Below are 20,311 nucleotides of genomic sequence, written 5' to 3'. Positions count from 1 at the left end.
TGCCCAGAGTGATAACTTGCTCAGGGTCAAACAGACAGTAGGTGTCAGAGATGAGACTTGCACCTAGGTATTCTGGGCTTTGAGGTGAGTTCTTTATCAGTTGCTACACCAGATTACTTCTCTTAGTTATTTAATTTCTGCCAAAGCTCAGCTGTGTGTGTATGCTCTTCAATGATGTGCATGTGTGTATGCTCTTCGATGATGTGTGTCTATGTGCTCATGTATATGTGTATGTGTATGTGTTCTAATGTGTTTCCCATACGAGTATCATTTGAAGAAATTTGGCTTCTTAGTCTGGTGAAGAGAAGTCTCTGGGGAGACATGATAGCTGTTTTCAAGTTTTTGAACGACTGACCCATACGAGAGAGGTTAGACTTGTTCTGTGTCAGGCTTCAGAGGATTAGTGTTTGTCCTTCATTCTTAAAGAGGACCATGACATGCAAGTGAATTGGATTTAAGTGAGGGAGGGCTGTGCAAAGTCACCAGCCTCACTTTCTCTTCCAGAACCATCTTGGTTCAGTGGCTAGGTATAGATTAGGATATGTATAGAGGTTGCATATATAGATATAGATATAGATAGATATAGATATACATTAGTAGATGACTGGAGATGGCCCAAGATGCAGTGGGAGACCTTGGCCTTTTCAAGCTAAGGTCTTTAACAGCTCCCATTCAGTGATCAAGGCTTAATAAGAAATGAAGCAAAGAATAGCCTCCTTTAAAAAAAAAATCTGGTTTGACCCAGCAATAGCACTTCTAGGGCTGTATCCCAAAGAGATCCTAAAAACGGGAAAAGGACCCACATGTACAAAAGTATTTATAGCAGCTCTTTCTGTCATGGAAAAGATTTGGAAATTGAGGGAATGCTGATCAATTGGGAAATGGCTGTGGTATATGAATGTAATGGAATACTATTGTGTTATAAGAAATGATGAGCAGGCAGACTTCAAAAAAAACTGGAATGGCTTACATGAACTAATACAGAGTGAAATGAGCAGAACCAGAAGAACATTGAACACAGTAACAGCTGCATTGTGAGAATGAATGAAATGACTTTGATAGATTTGGCTCTTCACAGCAATGCGAGAATCTAAGACAACTCCAAAAGACTCATGGTGGAAAATGGTATCCATATCTAGAGAAAGAACTATGGAGTCTGAATACAGCTGAGCACATACTATTTGCTCTCCTTTTCCTTTGTTGTTTCGTTTTATTGTTTCATTCTCATGGTTCCTCTCATTAGTTCTAATTGTTCTTTACATCATGACTAAGGGGAAAATATGCTTAATATGAATGTATAAGTAGAGCCTATATCAGATTACATGCCATCTTGGGTGACGGGAGAGGAGTGGGAAGGGGAGAAAATTGAAAACTCAAAATCTTATGGAAGTGAATGTTGAAAACTAAAAATAAATTAATTAATTATCAAGAAACAAACAAATAAACAAACAAAAAGATCTGGGGGAAGGGAAGACACACAGGGTTTCTGGCCAAAACAGAAACAATTGCTATTTACATTAATTCTTAGCCAATCAGTGCTCAAATAATGACCAAATAGGGCTTGGCCTGAGGAGGATAGAATTGGGAGCAATGAGAAGAAGGTTCAAAGAGGCAGATCTGGACTTGGTGTATGGAAGAATTCCTAATTACTAGAGCTGCTCCAAAGTGTAATGGACTGCCCTAGGAGACAGCGAGAATGCTCTCATTGGAGGTCTTCAGACAAAGACTAGGTGGCCAACTGTTGGCTTTATTGTAGAGACAATTATTTGATCATATATGGATGGGTTGGATGAGACTAAGAGTTCTTATCCTGGAACGTAAGTATCTGTAGATATAGATTTCAGGGAGCCTTGAACTCTAAAATTAGATCTTTATTTCTTCTAACTCTTAACTCACATTTATCATTCCCTTCAATGTGTATAGGAACTGGCACATAATAAACCCTCAGCAAATGCTTGTTGCTGTTGACTATTTAAAAACATTAAGAGAACCTATAGGGAAGCAAGGAAAAGCTGGATACCTTTGAAAATATTGTGTAGTGTCTATTATACAGATTTTCTTGAAATGAAATTTATTATTTTATGTTGAATCTTCTCTTATGTTCAGCTATGTACAATGTTCTTTTTTTCTCTCATTTTGTATTTAACATGAATAAAAAATTCACAAAAAGGTTTTAAAAATAGTTTATCTATATATTTAAAAAAAACAAAAACCAAATCATTATTCTTAGAAGGGGTTCATTGGTTACCAGAGTACCAGAGAGCTATATGACATAAAATTAAGGTTAAGAACACCTAACCTAGATGATTATGGAGATCCTTTCCAGCTCTGAAATTCTAAGAGTCTGACTTTCATCTTGATTTATGGTTATGTCCTTTCTGTTGAACATCTTGTCATTCTGTTGACAGGGCTAACCTGGAGATTACTTATGCCAAAGGCCTTCAGAAACTGGCAGGCAAGCTCACCAAAGCACTTCAAAACACAACGAAAAAGTAAGTAGTGTGGAGTGAGGAGGGAGGGATTACTCTTTACTACTACTACTACTACTACTACTACTACTACTACTACTACTACTACTACTACTACTACTACTACTACTACTACCAAAGTATGTGTCTCCTTTCTAATTATCAATATAATAGAAATAAATATTTAATGTATGGTAGAACTTGGTAAAGGGTCAAGAAGGAAGTACTTTCCCTCTTTTGTTTTTGAGGGGATCATTAGTATACTAGTAAGCATATACTTGGAGGTAATCTTCTAATTAAACTTTTTGGCAAGTAGAAGTGACAATGAACAGGGGCTTGAGTGCAATCACAAATCACAGCTGTTATCATTGGAAAGCGGAGGGAAGAGGGAAGCCTTCCAGGGCTCAAAGAGCCTTAAAGCTCTCACAGGAAGCAAATATTGGATTCTATTTTTTGAAGTCAATCAGCCTTTCTGGCATGATTCAGTCCGTTCATTCATTAATACTCAACAAACAGCAATTAAATTTCTTAAAAGCAAGAACTGTTTTTATTTTTGTCTTTGTATCCTAGAGCAGTGCCTGCTACATATTTAGGCCCTTAATAAATGTCTGTTTAATGTTTGTTGAGCTGTCTAAACACCAACGGGTTGTAGAACACAGTGCTACATGCTGTCCCTATGTGCCAGGCAATGTACTAAGCACTTCACAAATATTATCTTATTCGATCCTTATAAAAACCTGGGAGGTAGGTGCTATTTATCTTCATTTTACAGTTGAGGAAACTGAGGCCAACAAAGGTTAAATGACTTGCCTGGTGTCACATAGCTAGTAAGTGTCTGAGGCCCTATTTGAACGCACGTCTTCCTGATTCTAAGCTCAGCACTCTAACTGCTGGCTACCTAGCTGCCTAAGGTAAGGCATAATGTCTAATCAGCTTACATACAAATAGTCAGATAAGACACAAATGTAGATAACCATAATATACAATATTACATGCAAAGCAAGAGATATATAAAATAAAGTACTACATGAAGTCTGAGATGGGACATTGCAATCAATCAGTGGGTTTCAGAGAAGGCTTCATGAAGGAGGTGGCGTTTAAATTGGGCCTTTATAAGATGGGTATAAAATTTCTAACATATAAAGAGGAGGAAGGAAATTCTAGGGATGGGGTAGCGTTTCTGTACCATTAACAGACAATGCTTTAAGGAGAAAAGGCATTGCATGAACATAGGTGTAGAGGTAGGAGAGCATAGAAAGTGCTTGGGATACATGAATAGCCCAATTTAGTTATAGCACAAAGACAAAAGAAGAAAGGAAGGAAGAAAGAGAGAGAGAGAGAAAGAGAGAGGAAGAAAGGAAAGAGTGATTATTAAGCACTTGCTGTGTTCTAAGTCCCATAGTAAGTACTGGAGATACACATACAAATGTTAATCAATTCCTGCTCTCAAGGAGCTTACATTCTGGTGGGAAAAGACAACAAATACAGGAGAGAGGTGGCCAAAGAAGGGAACTTTGATCAGGGAGGACTCAAAAAGCCTTAAAGCACTGTGTGGCAATGGATGTGACACTGTGTGTCAGGGATGGTGAGTAGAGTCATAGGATAGTCGATTTCATATCCTTTCTAGAGGCAGTAGTGGTTTTATTACTATTCATCTACTCATTTATTTATTTATTTATTTATTTGTTTATTTATTTATTCATTCATTCATTCATTCATTCATTTATTTATTTGATCATTTGTTTGTTTATTTATTTATTTGTTACTATTCCCAGAGCAAAGGGTGGAAATGGGGTCAGGAGAGGGAAGCAGCAGGTATATGACTGCAAGGCTGTTGGCAAGATACCTGAGGCAGATGGGTAGATTGAATGAGGAGCACAATTTGGGCCACCTACATTCAGTTGTTTAGGTTCATGAGAGAAAGTAATTAGGCAAGGTTGAAAAAGTATCATGGCATTAGATTAAAGGCTTAAATGCCAAAAGAACAAGTCTGACATTTCTCAGGGATCCAGAAGAGAATAATTTTGAGCAGATGAGTGTCATCACTAGACCTCTGCATAAGGAAGATTACTTTGACAGTGTTATGAAGTGTGAATCGGAAGAGAGTAAGAGCAGAGACAGTGAGACTGTTAGAAAATTGTTATAATGATTCAGGCTGCTGAGGGCCTAGACTAGGGTGACAGCAGGAGAAATATGAAGGAAAGGACAGCTGTGAAAGATGTTGCAGAGTTAGAATTAGCAGGACTTAGTCATTGATAAGATCTGAGAGGGAAGAGGGAAGGGTCAAAGATCACACCAAAATCTCAAATATGGAATGGAGTCCTTTGTACAGAAACAGGAAAAGTAGGAGTGCTTAGATGAAAAGATGATAATCTCAGCTTTGGACATGTGGAATTTGAGATGATAGGAAAGATGGCCCTAAAGGGCAGTCAGTCAATCTGCAGGTGTTTATTAAGCATTTGCCATTTGGTAGGCACTAAGTTTTCTATTTCTTCAGAATCCAGATAGATAGACATATATTTTTAGTTTTATAAATATTTGTTAAAATAATTGAAGGATTGGCTCTAGGGTTCCTGGTATCCAACTGAAATGAATGCTTTCATCTTTAAGACTTAGCATTTTTGGTATCTCCTAACACCTAACACCCTCTGCTACCATAATGAAACAGAAACCAGTATCTTTACCATTATCACTAATAGATGTGTGTTAATATATTTCCTGCATCCCTGGATTCTGTCCTTTAGTTTTCATCAGAAATGGATTAAAAAAAATCTCAAGAAGAAATAAAAAGGCAGGCACAAATTCGATATGTTTAATGGCTGCTGCTGGGTGAGCTGTAGCTCCTTCTATTCTAGCATGTAGGATTACCTATGCCTACGGCACGATTTAATCCCATAGAGAAGTGGTAAGTGGATTGGGGAAATATTTGTACCCACTGCACACCATGGGGCAGACATGATATTTTTATTCTGCAAAGTTTGTTGCAGAATTACAAACCAAACTCTTTTGCCCCTTGTGTCTATTTCTAGCTGCATTTGTAGTGCCTGGACCTTTGCATCTGAGAGCATGAAATCAGCTGCTGACTTGCATCAGTAAGTTTTAACCACAACCACCATTATTCCAAACCCCAAAGGGGTTATGAATGTTTTACAATATGCACCATCAACACTTCACATCAGACTTGTCTTGTTGTATGGAATACTTACTCTATAAACATACTGTTTTTCCCAGAAAAAAAAAATTGGGTGAGTATAAATTCTTCCTTTTTTCCTTGTGTACCCATCCTGTCTTTCTTTCTTTTTCCTTTTTTTATCTTTTTCCTCTTTATTTTTATTTTTAAATTTTCAACATTCACTTTTATAAGATTTTGAGTTCCAAATGTTTTTCTCCCTTCCTCCTTCCCCTCCCCAAGATGGCAAGCAATCTGATACAGGCTATACATGTACAATCCCATTAAACATATTTCCACATTAGTCGTGTTGTGAAAGAAGAATCAGAACAAAAGGGAAAAACCATGAGAAAGAAAAAACAACAAAAACAGAGAAAATAGTATGCTTTGATCTGCATTCAGATTCCATACTTCTTTATCTGGATGAGGATAACATTTTCCATCATAAATCTTTCACAATTGCCTATCAAAGTTGGTCGTTGCACAGTGTTGTTGCAACTGTGTACAGTGTTCTCCTGGTTCTGCTCATATCACAGTAAATGTAAATTCTAACACCTTGCTTGCATGTGCTTTGCACTCTGTCCTCAGAAAACTTGGCAAAGCAATTCAGTCAGAAGCAATAAAACCAACTCAGCAAATCTTGAGTGCACAAGAGAAGAAGAAAAGAACAGTAAGTCTAATAATTTATGTATTGTTTTGTGGCAGATTTCACTGGCCATTTCAGGGCAACTGGATTGAACTCAATATGGCAGCAATGATCAGTTAATCAATCAACAAGCATCTGTTAAGCACGTGCTGTATTCCAGGCACTCTGCTTGGTCGTTGGAGACAGAAATACAAAGAATGAACAAATCCCTAATATCAAGGAACTTACATTCTAATAGGGGACATAACAGTATATACTCAACAAATGTAAAGAGAACAAATCCAAGCTGAATTAATGTGCAATTTGAGAGTAGTCAGTGCCCCAAAGATATGAAACCACAATGCAGAGGATCTCTGATTTTTGTCTGCTTGGGGGAAACTTCTGGTGTGGAAACTCCTTCCTCTGATGTGAATTGCCACTTAATAGATAAATCACTTAGTAGATAAGTCCTGATACATATAGAAGTAGAATGACTTTCCCAGGGTTATACACCTATCTGAGGCCAGATCTGAATTCAGGTCTTCCCAGGTCCACACCCAGCACTGTATCCACTGAGCCACTAGCTCCTTACTGCCTACTGCAATCTCAGCACATGCTGCAACAAGTCAATTCAATAAGATTTATTTTGTACCTATCCTGTGTTGTGTTTGTTACAGAAGATAGAAAAACAAGACAAAAAGCAGTTCCTGACCTCAAGCAGCTCATGTTCTAATGGATCATAAAAGGATCATTGTGCTTCCTAATTCACATTTGTTGTTCAGTCATTCTCAGCCATGTCCAACTCTTTGTGACGCCATTTAGGGTTTCTTGGCAAAGATACTGAGGTGGTTTGCCACTGCCTTCTCCAGCTCATTTTATAGATGAGGAAACAGAGGCAATTAGAGTTAAGTGACTTGCCCACGATCACACAGCTTAGTAAGAGTCTGAGGCCAGATTTGAACTCAGGAATATGAGTCTTCCTGACTCTGTGCTCTAGCACTCTATTCACTGTGCCACCTAGCTGCCTTTCCTAATTCACACACATTTCTTTCAAGTTTTTACAAGATTTCAAAATTTCTTACATCATTAAATTATTTGGGAGTAAAACCTGGATCTTTTCCATATCTTGAAGACAGTAAAACATGCAAGAACCAAGATAACTTGGGCTCTTTTCTTGGGAAAGGCATCTTTTGATGGGTTTGGAAATCTCAATGAATTGTGGTCAAGTTCCGCCAGGCTTTTTGAAGCTAGAATAGTGACTCGCTGAGAAGAAAACATTCTTAAAAATGAAAAACTTTTATTGTTTTTCTCTCCAATAAGCTGGATAATGAAGTTGACAAGATGGCGAATCTGGTTATTAACAACTGGAGTCAGCAAATTAAGGCAAGTTCCCACATATTGACTTTTGCATAAATTCATTTGTAGAGTATGTGTATGTGTGTATAAATGTGACATTGTGTATTAATGTTAGAATTCTGTTAGAGAAAACCATCTCCTTAGCTGAGTAGATGTGTATATATTTGCCTACCTGTCCAATAATCCCTCAGTCTCCATCTCCCACAGAAATAAAGGGAAATGGTTTTGTGTGTGTTTAAAGAGAGTACCTGCAGATCAAATGGCATCCTGCTCTGAACCTGCTGCTGTGTCCATGTCCAACAGGCCTGGGCTGCAGATGACCTTAGTTATTTCCTCCCTGACTTCCTGTGCAGAGCAACACATCTGGCCCACTGACCCTCTATTTAGCTGAGTCTAATAATAGATTATGTATTTCTAATTCTTCCTGGCTTCCATAGCATGCCAGAATAGAACCACAGTGGTATGTACTGTATTGAATTCTATATTGAAGCCCTACTTTTTGGATTTGGCAAGTGGATATGTATGGATATGTGTGGATAAGTACACAGCATGAAGCAAGAGTCTTAGCATTCACTACTCAGAATAAAAGGCCTCCAATGTCCTCGCTACCTTGTGAACCGCAGAAATAAATGTTGACATTTCCCGGTGCTTGAAGGTTTGCCAAGCCCTTGACAGATGCATCATATCATTTGACTCTCTCAACAATCCAACAGTAGATAATGCAGGTGTTGTTGTACCTGTTATCAAGGGCAGGATTCAAACCAAGGTCTTCCTGACTCCATGTCTGGTGCTCTCCCCAAAAGGCCATGTTGCTTCACAATCAGTGAAGCTCTTTCTTATTCATTCTCCAAATAATTATCATGTACCTCTTTTATGTATCCTAGCACCATTGCTAAAGATTGCTGAAGGGTAAATCAATAAAAGCTTCAGTCTTTGTTCTCCAAGAGTTTACAAGTTGAGCTGTAGTGACAGCATGAACCCAGTAGGTAATATGTGACTTCTAGGCAAAATTGGCAGCTGTGGTACAGGGGAAAGACTGATGGATTTGGAATCTAAAAGATTTGAATTCATATCCCAACCTAGCAACTTTCTACTTGTGTGTCCTTAGGCAAGGAGAATTATCTATGTGGACTTCAGTTGTCGTATCAGTTAAATGACGGGACTAGAACAGGTGACTGCTCATGTCCCTCCTGATGCTAAATTCTAAATTCAAGGTTTTGCAGGTTCTTGGTAGGGCAGTGATGGATGGAAATTATATTTGAAGGTGCTTATTCTAGCAACTGGTTATAAGGTAGAGTTGGAAAGAAAGAGGTTTTGAAACAGGGGGAATGGCTAGAAGGGTAAGAAAACATATCCTGTGAGACTCCAAAAGCATTACCCTCAACAAGAGGTTTTGTACTGACAAGCAATGTTGGCAACCTTTACCTTCATTTTTTAAACCTGAGCCCCTAAACTATGACCTAGGAGATGGGGTCAGAAGGTAGTGTCAAGCAACAAGAAGCCCTTTCTGATATAATGGGATCATTTCTACTTTTAGGGTTTCCTGTGATGCTTCCTCTAAAATTGGAGACCTCTTTAGAACCAATAAGTTAAAATACTGTTCTTAAAAATTAGTTATTACACTAATACAAACTGAGTAATGCATATCACAGTCAAAAGGAGCATCTTTACAATAAATACTCCTAAAACCAGTCTGATTAACTACCCTTTTTACTTATTACTCACTCTTGGAATTAGGAGCTTCTCTAAAGAGTATTTTTTAAGAATTTCTATTCTAAGATTTTTTTCTTCTCTGTAAAATGAAGGGCTAGATCTATGATCCCAAAGGCAAGTTTTTTTTTTCAGGTTCTTGGGCAGGGAAGTATTGCCCTAAATGTGGAAACACAGTGGACAAAAAGCCAGAAATAAGGCCTGAAGAGCTAATGATGTTTCCAAAACCAATTCTTTAGGGGATCTGGGATCTCATAGATGTGGGTACTCCCTCCAAAGCTACAAATCACGATCTGACCATTTCTCCCCATTCTGTGGGAATTCTCATGCACATCCTCCCATAAATTTACAATAGAAGGTCCACCACCATGCTTGGGGTCTTCCTTGAATTCTCTTGGCATTCCTAATGTAGCACCTGGGCTTTCCAATAGTTTCCCCTCATTCTCCCATGTGACCAACCTCTTTATTATTTTGATGACATTGTTCACACAGCCTGAGAAGCCTAATTCCTCATCTGTAACTTCTTGTAGTCTGAACACACCCACCATATGCCTTTTCATCGCCCTTTGGGTGACCCTCAACTTTGATTCTACAGAGACTGTAATGTTCCATGACTCAGAGCCACATGACATCACCGGCAGAATATTGGGGTTAAAAAAGAAGTTTCTCTTTGTTTCAGAGAAAAGCTTAGGGTCATTTAATGAACTTTGTAATTTCCCAACTTCTAAGTAAATAATTTTATTTTTTGCAAAGCATGGTGGAAGTGCAAAGCATAAAGTTCTCAAGATGGAGATTTTGCTCCATGGTTAGAATCAAAGGAGTATGGATATAAAAGGCTTACAGGACCAACTGGTTCTCTCAAATACTGACCTATATGTTCTCCCTTAAATCCGTCTGTCTAAAAGGAAATCTTTGATCCTTTCTCCCTTGAGCAACATCTCAGGGACACTATACACATTAAAATTGTTCCAGCTCTGCTCTCAAGGTGAATGCTAAAGAGAAAAGAGGATAGAGCTGTGGTTATTTATTTTTACGGTATTCCTAGAACTAGAATAAAAGAAAAAAAACATTTGGTAGTCATTTAATTCAAAACTATCTCAGGAATGGACAATTGGAGACAACCGAGCTATCCAAACAAAGCTCCAACAGCTAATTTTATCTCCAGAGAACAATCAGCCTGATTATAGACAATACATAAGGTCTTATGAACCTAACCCCAATCTTTACACACTCCCAAGATTTAAGCATTATTAGCCTCAGGTGATTTACAGAAAGTTGGCGGGTGGATTTATCATGATCCTAGGATACTGGCCAAAGTAGTAACACTTTCTCCTTTAAGAAAACAAGTCATTCCACAGGACATCTGTCAGATACCTAATGCTAAAAGAGAGTTGTCTAATTCTGGGCAACACAGAGGATTTTTTCCCCTTTTCATAGAATTTTTAAGGGAGCCACAAATTCCTTTAATAAATATTTATAAAGCATCAATAATGAGTAAGGTATTATGCAAAGCAATGGGTACACATAGATAAAACTAAATGGTCCCTGACCTCAAGGAGCCTATATTCTACTGGGGAGTAATGGCACATATATGATACGACTGACATAATAAAACAATAAGTATAAAACAAAATGAAATGTGATAAATGCCTAGACAAGGAAGGGGACACCCAGACAAAGTGCTCAAGGATATGGTTGCAATCACTTACAGCTAGCAGAATTGTGGAAGGCTTCATGGAAGAACTAGGACTTCAGCCAGGTTTTGAAAGAAGAAAGGAATTTCAATAGGCAGAAATAAAGAGAAAGCATGAGTCCCGAGGGGGATGTCCTGAATTAATGCCTGGAAATGAGAAAGTGAAAACAGAGAACACAATTGGCTATAACATAGTGTATGAAAGGGATTAATTGGAAATAACGTAAATTGGAGCTAGCTTGCAGAGAACTTTGAATGGAAGAATGAGTAGTTTGTGTTTTATGATAGAGTTTTGAGGCCACTGAAGGTTTCTGAGCCAGTAGAATGACATGATCAGACTTGTACATTGAAAAGATTGTTTTGGCAACCGTGAGAATGGAAAAAATAGAGGTAGAGAGGGACTTGTTAAAAGTAGTGAAAGCCTGTACAAGGATGATAGATTTAGAATCTAGAGGACATGAGTTCAAATCCCAGCTCAGCAACTTTCTACCTATGTGGGAATATAAAAGAAAGGATAAATGGCAGAGATTCAGGAGAATTAGAGTTGATAGGACTTAGCAGTGGTTTGGATGTGGGACGATGTGGTATCACCAATAAAAATGAAGAAACTAGGAGAAGGAAAAGATTTCTAGGGGAAGATGAATTCATTTTTAATCATGTTGAATATGAGGAACTAGTGGAGAAGTCAGGAAGGAAAGTAAAGATTAAGGCTGTGTATTTGGATATCATATACATAGAGGTGAAGGGGTGAAGATCATTATGGGAAACTAAAAAAAAAAGGACAAAAAAAGAGCTGGATGTAAGTCCACACTTCGGGGTGGGAGATGAGGAACAAACCAGTGAAGGAGGCTGATAAGGAACAGTTAGACAGGGAGAAGGCAAATTAAAAGAGAAGGTGCCATAGAAACCAAGGGAGGAATGAGTAGGATGGGATGGTCAACAGTGTTAAATGCTACAGAAATGTCAAGGAGGATGAGGCTGAAAAGGGGCAATTGGATTTAATAATTAGTTAAGAAGACACTGATCACATTGGAGAGAGAAGTTTCAGTAGAGTGGTTGGATTGAAGTCCAGAATGTAAAGGGTTAAGTAGTGAGTAGATGGTGAGGAAATAGATGAAATGAGTGTTGTACTCTTTTTAAATATTTAGAAGGAAAGGAAGAGTGATATCAAATAATAGCTTGAGGGTATAGGAAGGTCAAAAGAAAGCTATCATTATTATTATTATTATTATTATTATTATTATTATTATTATTATTATTATTATTTGGGGGACAGGGGAAGGAAGACCTAAGCAAGCAGCACAGAAGGAACCAAATGAGACTGTTTTATATCCTTCCTTTGCATGGTTCCCAAGACATAAAGCCAACATCCATCCTGGAATTTCTCTGTAGCAAACAACCTTGCACTAAAGTAATGTTTTGGAACCTTGTACAGCCTTCAGCATTTCAGCAAAATTTACAGCCTTCTCAAGAGCACCAAACATATTAAAAACATATATACTGATTCTCAGGGCAAACTGTTAGCTTCTGTAATATTTTAGTGGCAGGTTTGGGGAAGAGGAACCAAAAATTAGCCAGTCGTTAAAACTATTGTCGTAGACATGATTCATCTGAAAATAGAGCAGCTTAGCTTTTGACATACCACTCTGCTCTTTTTAAAATTTTTGATGTTTTTGATTCTAGGCCAAGAAGAAATTAATGGTGGAAACCAAGAAGCATGAAGCTCTTTTCCATTCCGTAGACAGGGCCAAGCAATCAGTGACTGAGAAGCAGAAGCGAAAGGTACCTTCTCATAGCCAATTGTGTCCACGCCAGATGTCTTCCTGAGATGGATGGACTTACTCTCCTTGGTAGCAAAAGGATTCCTTCCCCCTAGAAATCTATTTATGGTTTTTATCAGTTTTTCACTATGGAGAGATAATGAAAGGTCGATTCCAAATTATTCTTGTCCAATGTGTACTTCAAAAAGATGTTATTTTCTGGGGGAGCCAGGGGACAGATAACTAATAGACAATAAATAATAAAAATTTGTTGTTGTTCAGTCATTATGGTCATGTCTAATTCTTTGTGACCTCATTTGGGGTTTTCTTGGCAAAGATACTAGAATGGTTTGCCATTTCCTTCTCCAGCTCATTTTACAGATGAGGACACTATGGCAAACTGGGTTAAGTGACTTGCCTAGGGTCACACAGCTAATAAATGTCTAAGGCTAGATTTGACCTCAGGAAAATGAGTAATCCTGGTTCCAGGCCTGGCACTCTATTCACTCTGCCACCTAGCTGCCCAAATAATAGATAGACTGTGTATTTTTCCTAACAAAGGAACACCTTGGAGAAAATAGGAACAGTGAGGGTGCAGTCCCTGTATGTTGTGCAAACAAAGACAAAATTCAACTGCTGTTTGATCTGGCGAGGCACTGGTGATAACTTAGGTTCTGTGTCAGTAGGATTTTACAAGGTTGCAGTTTTTTTGCAGAATCTAGTCTTCCTCATTTAAAGACTTGGCCATAGGTTGACAAGTAGGGAACAATGAAACAGCTTTAGAGAAAGTCAAAAAACCTTAGCATGATAAAATACCAAGTACTAGGAACAGTCTTAGATGTTTGGAAGGAGGGAATGAAGGAAGCAAGCATTTATCAAGTACCTTCTATATGCCAGGCACTGTGCTTAGTACCTTACAAATATTATTTCATTTGATCCTCACAACAACTCTGGGTGGTAGGTGTTATTATTATCCCTGTTTTACAGTTGAGGAAGCTGAAGCAGACAGAAAAGTTAAGTGACTTAGCCAAGGTCACATAGCTAGCAAGTGTTGGAGGCTGGATTCGATCAAACTCAGATCATCCTGGCTCCAGGTCTGGTACTCTATCCACTGCACTGCCTAATCCTACAGCAAGGAAAACAGTGCCTTAACATATAAAGAAGAGATTGTTGGGGAAATTTAAGTTATATTATATTCTCCCCTGAATTAGCAGCTTTGGAGCTCAATAAAAGCTTGTAATGATCTCCCACCTTCCTCCAATATGCCCCCTCATGGAACCATGGCTTTTCCTCAGATCACAGAGACAGTGTTGCCTTGCTTTTATTTGGTAACTCTTTTAGTCCCCAAACTGAGTAAAGATATTGTATTCATTTTCTCACCTAAACTAATCATGAAAGTAATGGTTGTATGAGAACTAGCTTTGGCATCAAGAATTAATCAACTAATAAGAAGTATTTATTAAGTGCTTCCTGTATGCCAGTCATTGCACTAAGGTTGAGGAATACAAAACTTTTGCCTCAGAATTGTGCCTAGCAAGTCTCTTAACTTCCCAATTACCCCAGGCCACTCTTTAAGGCTAAATGACCAGTTTACTTCAGCGGAGGGTATTCTTCCACCAATAAATCCCTGCAGCAGACGTGTCAAAAAGGTAGCTTTACCCATGTACCAGCACTCCCGAGAGCAGCCTGAATAACTAGGAAAATTTTAATAAAATAAATAAAATACAATAAAACATAGATAATATATTTTAAAACCAAGTCAATACGCAGCTGGCAGAGATCCTGATGTATGGACCCTGTTTCTATTTGAGTTTGACCCCACTGCCCTATAGTGATGAAATCACAGATGCAGACCAAGGGGAAAAACAATAAACAAACAAACAAAAAAATGAAACCAAGCCACCCTCGGCTGCCAAACCTCCCTAAAGCTCTCAGTGTTCTGGACCATAAAAATGGAAGGGGAAAATTCAACCATCAAGGAATTGGTTCCGTGAAAGATCCTTAAATCCTCACTGAAGGTATTTGCAAAGTTCTTCAAGCAAGAAGTTGAGCATAGAGAAGTGTGTTTCCTTTTCTCTGGCTTCATTTGATATGCATTTATACAACAGAAGCAATGCAAAACCTCAAGGACCTAGTAATAATGCAGATAGACTAAGCTCAGGTTTCATAGGTGACTGAGATTTCATTAGTAGGAGTACCAATCTAGTCAAGAGGGCTTTGAAAACAATCATTTTGCCAAACATCACTATAGCCAGCTAGATGGTATGGTGGATAGAGCATTGAGATTCATGCTCAGGAAGACTCATCTTCCTGAGTTCAAATCCAGACTCAGACACTTACTAGCTGTGTGACCCTGGGCAAGTCACTTACCCCTTGTGGCCTCAGTTCCTCATCTGTAAAATGAGCTGGAGAAGGAAATGGCAAACCACTCCAGTGTCTTTGCCAAGAAAATCCCAAATGGGTCACGAAGAGTCAGACCCAACTGAACAAACAAGAACCATGGCCACTCTTTAATTTTTTTCAAATGCTCCATTAGAAGATAAGAAGTATTCCATTTGATTCAAAAAACATTTATTAAATACTTACTATGTACTATGTACACACTGTGCTTATCACTGGGGATAGGCAGCTAGGTAACACAATGGATAGAGTGCTAGGGCTGGAGTCAGGAAGACTCCTCTTCTTGAGCTCAAATCTGGCCTCAGTCACTTACTAGCTGTGTGACCCTGGGCAAGTCACTTAACCCTGTTTGCCTCAGTTTTCTCCGATGTAAAATAAGCTGGAGAAAGAAATGGCAAACTGCTGTAGTGTGTTTGCCGAGAAAGCCTCAAATGGGGTCATGATTATTTGGACATGACTGAACAACAACAAAGTCAGTAGTGATATAAAAATAAAAACAAAACAGTTCCTGCCCTCAAGAAGTCTCCATTCTAATGAGATAATACAACATGTACATGAATAAATGAGAATAAATACAAAATCATTTCAAAAGGAAGAGGATTCAGGAAAGGCCTCCTGTAGGAAGCTGTATATTGAAGGGAAGCATGGTATGGGGCACTTGAGCACTAGAAACCCACTCTGTCTTTTATTTTTTTTATTTTTTATTATTATTGTTATTATTATTATTTTTGCTTTCTGGTGAGGCAATCAGGACTAAGTGACTTGCCCAGGGTCACACAGCTAGTAGGTATCAAGTGTCTGAGGCTAGATTTGAACTCAGATCCTTCTGACTCCAAGGCTGGAGCTCTATCCACTGAGCCACCTAGCTGCCTCACTGCTGTGTCTATTATAGGCCACCCCAGTGAATGTCAAGCAAATGAAATAAAATGACAAAATGAGCCTGAGAGAAATCGCATCTGTTGTTAAGGTTCAGCTTTTTGGATGAATGTTCTTTACTACATAGCATCACTCATGATGTTCTTAAATATAAAGTGGGTGAGACTGAAAAGCTTTTAAACTGTATCTGTGCATTTAGAGGAAGCATTTCATATTATCCTCTTCTAAGAGATGCTGAAACATGGGTGATTTCTCCGCCTTCTTATATCTCATGAGTCTCACAGTGTTAAGGAGGGTGGGGAAGGGGAAGGGAGATTTGAAAGGCCCTGTAACATAAAGAATGTGAATGTGGAATAGCAAATAGTACAAAACAGATTTGCAGTTTCATGTTGCAGTTTCATGTGCAATCATCTTATTTTATTATACTGTGTTATGGAAATACTTGTTTAATTCCATAAATTTTTAAAAAAACCCAATATTTTAATAAAATATTTAATGCACATTTTATAATTTTATATTTATAACATTTATATAAATAATTTATAAAGAAATAAAATTATTTCACAAAATAAAAATAAGCAATAATAACAACAAAATATTACTACAGATAAATAATATAATAAAATATCATTATAAAAAATAACAATAAAATAACAAAAATATTACCTGGAAAAAAATGAGAATGTGAATATGGAGTTAGGAGAAACCTGTCCTACCTGTATCACTCCCTGCATGACCATGGGCAAGGTACTTTCCTGATTTTCAGTTTCATCTTCTGTAATACGGGGGATGATAATAATACTGATAGTTGCCTAGTTACAGGGTTACCACAAGAACAGAGTTCAATAGCACATGTAAAATGCATTGTAAACTTTAAAATACTACATAAATGTCAGCTATTGTTTTTACTGTATATTCTGCTGGGGGTGCAGAAGAAGCTGCCACCAACTGGTTACGTGACTTCTGAGCTTCAAGTTTCTCAGCTACAAAGTGGGGAGCAGGGGGGCATCAAAACAGATGTTCCCTAAGGTCCCCTTAGGTTCTCAGATCCTGGGCTTCTCCTTCCCTGAGCTGGGAGGGCTGAGGGGGCGAGGATAAAGGAGGTATATGGTCGTGGTCACTAACTCAGAGATTTAGTATATTGTGGGATTTAGAGATGGAAGAGGCATTAGAGCTGAAGTCCAACAACCTCATTTTACAGGTGAGGTGTCTGAGGCACAGCAGAGTCGGAAATTAATTAGATTCAGGGTATTTATCTCCAGGGGCAGTCAGGTGGCAGAGTGAGTAGAGTGCCAGGCCTGAAGTCAGGAAGTCCTGAGTTCAAATCTGGCCTCAGACATTTACTAGCTCTGTGACCCTGGGCAAATCACTCAACTGACTCAGTTTCCTCATTTGTAAAATGAGCTGTTGAGAAGTAAATGGCAAACCGATTCAGTGTCTTTGCCAAGAAAATCCCAAATGGAGTCACAAAGAGTTGGTCACAACTGAAACTACAAAACAACAGCAAAATCTGCCTCCATGTCCAATATTCTTTTCACTATATCATATTCATTGAACAGGTAATACTTTGAGATCTTGATCTACTATTTGAGAAACCACCTCTATGAATTAGTTACAAATAAGATGCCAACCTGAACTGGCAGAGGAAATCTCCTTCTCTGAGAGTTCCTATCTCAATGAAACCTTGGGCCTAGTCCCTATCCCTATCTATGAAACAACTCCTAATTGGACCAAACAGAATTCTTCCTGTGAAACTGCAAAGTGCTTTGCTAATGTATTGGTGAAAATGTGTGTAACTGATCTTTTTATTTTTTTAGCTGCTCAATAAACTTAAAAAATCAACAGAGAAGCTGGCAAAGGAAGATGAAAGCTATTATCAAAAAAACATAGCCGGTTATACAACCAGACTCAAATGGGAAGCCACTTTACAAAACTGCTATCAGGCAAGTTATACATTGGACGATTTTCTTCCTAGGGACCTACTGATGGAGTCTTGACAACTGGAGAATAGAAATGTAGCTAAGAGCCCCTGTTTCTACCCTAGGCTCTGATTAATTTTGTGGTCTCTACCGTAGGCTCTGCCATTGATTGGTCTTATGACTTTCAGACAAATGGCATTTCCTCTCCTTGCTTCTGTTTCCCTAGTGGTACAATTAGTTGGGAATATTTATTAGTCTAGTCTAATATTATTGGTTGGGGACTCTTCATTTGCTATGCAGGAGCAGAGCAGTGCTAAGTTATTTCTAAAGAGCAGGAGTCCTAATAAGGCTAAGGGATATTGGAGCAGTAAGGGAAGAAGCTTGGGACATGAGAGGAAAGAAGAGTTGGGAAATGAGGCCCAAAGTGATGAGTTTTAAGCTTAATTAGACTCCCTCATGGTATCTTTGGAAGGGTAAGAAGGGACAAAAAGTTATTTCAGGGAGAAAGATGAACTTAAAGAAAAGTAGGATATGAAAGATGGAAAGTATAAAAATATTAAAAAAAGAAGTAGGAGGAATTGGTTTTTTGATTTCTGCTTTTAAACATAAAGCATGCACTTAATTAGTAATTAAGAAGCATTTATTAGGACCCTTCTGCTGCATCCTTTCTTTTGTATGTTTGGGAATTTTTTAAGTTCCTTACTATGGGGGCGATACAAAGAAAAAAGTAAATGTGGTCATTGCCCTCATGGAGCTCCCATCGAATGGGAGAGACAAAGTGTACATGCAGAGTCATATACAAGATTCTAAGGTCTTAATAATATGATTGTGAAATGATGTTGGTCCAGACAACTCATGATTTCTAAGGTCCCTTCCAGCTCAAAATCCTAAAATCTCCTAGTCAAAGATGTTACATGTAGGAGGTTTGTCTATATTTGATAGGCTTCCCTTGAAAAAGAAACATATGTGTGTTTGACCAAAAACCACTAGGCAGCATGGTACAGTGGAAAAGTTGCATTTAGAGTAAGGGTACTTGGGTTCAAATCATGGGTTGGCCATTTCTGACTTGTATACCTTGGAGGAGGTCACTTGATTTCCCTGGGCCCTGGTTTCTTCTTCTATAATGAAGGAATTAGATTAGATCACCGCTAAAACCTCTAGAGATAGCTAGGTAGCACAGTGGATAAGAGCACTGGGCTTGGAGTTGAGAAGACCTGAGTTCAAATTCAACCTCAGAAACTTCCTAGCTGCATGACCTTAGGCAAGTCACTTAACTTTTACTTGCCACTGGAGAAGGAAATGGCAAACCACCCCAGTCTCTTTGCCACAACTGAACTATAATGACAAGACCTCTACACCTGTCAGACTATGATCTTATCATCTCTAGTCCTATTCTCCTAAGTGATTCTTGTTACCTGATTCCAGACACTTCTTTATCTGAGTGACAGCAAAGTACACAAAGAAATGAATGGTGCCTGAGAAGTTTCTGGAAATAATTGTAACCAAAGGAATTTGAGTTCTGTGTCTTATAGGAAACACACAGCTCCCTCCTCTGAAACTGCATTGCTGATTCAACTTTGGCAGTGCTTCAGTCTTTCAAAGAGGTCTCTTGGCACCAATTTAAATTTAAATTTTATTTGATACAGATGCTTATAGTAGACCATTAGGACAGGTGATGGCCTTAAATTATCCAAGTTCTCTCTTTTTAAAAAAAATTAAACATCAGGTTTCTTTTATTGTCACAAATTTTAATACTTGACCACGTGCATATAATGTACTCACATAAAAGAGCCAAGGGCCACTATTCAGAACAGTGCCTCACGTCCTGACATGCTGGAAAGCTTAGGCTAAGCCATGGAACATATCTCTGTTGTCCAACGACCAGCTGAGTGAGGGGCAAGTAAGCCAGTTGCCAGAAGATTGGACACCAAGGGATGAACTTTTCGAGCCACAAAATCATACAGAAACCATCCACCAAGGCATGAAGGAGTTGCAATCTGGATCAATGAAGGGATCAATCAATCAACCAGATATTTATCAAGTGCCTACTACATACCAACATTGTGCCAGAGATACGCATCATTGTTGTGCCATTCAGTTGTTTCAGTCATGTCTGACTCTTCATGACCCCTTTTGGGGTTTTCCTGGCAAGGATACTGGTGTGGTTTGCCATTTCCTTCTCCAGTGGTGATATAAGTACAAAGAATACAATAATCCTTACTCAAAAGGAGCTCACGTGCCACTGAGAGAAATAACAAAAGTTATTATGACAAAATAACACACACACGAGTACACGTACATATATACACATGTACGCACACATACAGATGTCTCT

The 20,311-nt window shown here is 38.4% G+C and overlaps 1 protein-coding gene across 2 annotated transcripts in view; it reads left to right on the top strand.

The window, feature by feature from the left end:
* NOSTRIN (nitric oxide synthase trafficking) overlaps positions 1–20,311 on the top strand; it is an 87,522-nt gene that overhangs the window by 36,408 nt on the left and 30,803 nt on the right. For both annotated transcript variants that reach the window (XM_020990911.2, XM_020990909.2), the window contains 6 exons: positions 2,409–2,492; positions 5,498–5,560; positions 6,226–6,307; positions 7,583–7,645; positions 12,705–12,803; positions 17,875–18,000. In XM_020990911.2, the coding sequence (XP_020846570.1) occupies positions 5,535–5,560; positions 6,226–6,307; positions 7,583–7,645; positions 12,705–12,803; positions 17,875–18,000 (396 nt within the window). In that variant the 5' untranslated portion in view covers positions 2,409–2,492; positions 5,498–5,534. The remainder of the gene's footprint in view (positions 1–2,408; positions 2,493–5,497; positions 5,561–6,225; positions 6,308–7,582; positions 7,646–12,704; positions 12,804–17,874; positions 18,001–20,311) is intronic.

Source organism: Phascolarctos cinereus, unplaced genomic scaffold (genome assembly GCF_003287225.1).
Source record: "Phascolarctos cinereus isolate Bilbo 61053 unplaced genomic scaffold, phaCin_HiC Scaffold_726;HRSCAF=1367, whole genome shotgun sequence".
Taxonomy (NCBI): domain Eukaryota; kingdom Metazoa; phylum Chordata; class Mammalia; order Diprotodontia; family Phascolarctidae; genus Phascolarctos; species Phascolarctos cinereus.
The sequence above is the reverse complement of the archived record's forward strand: the minus strand, read 5'-3'. Positions and strand labels throughout refer to the sequence as shown.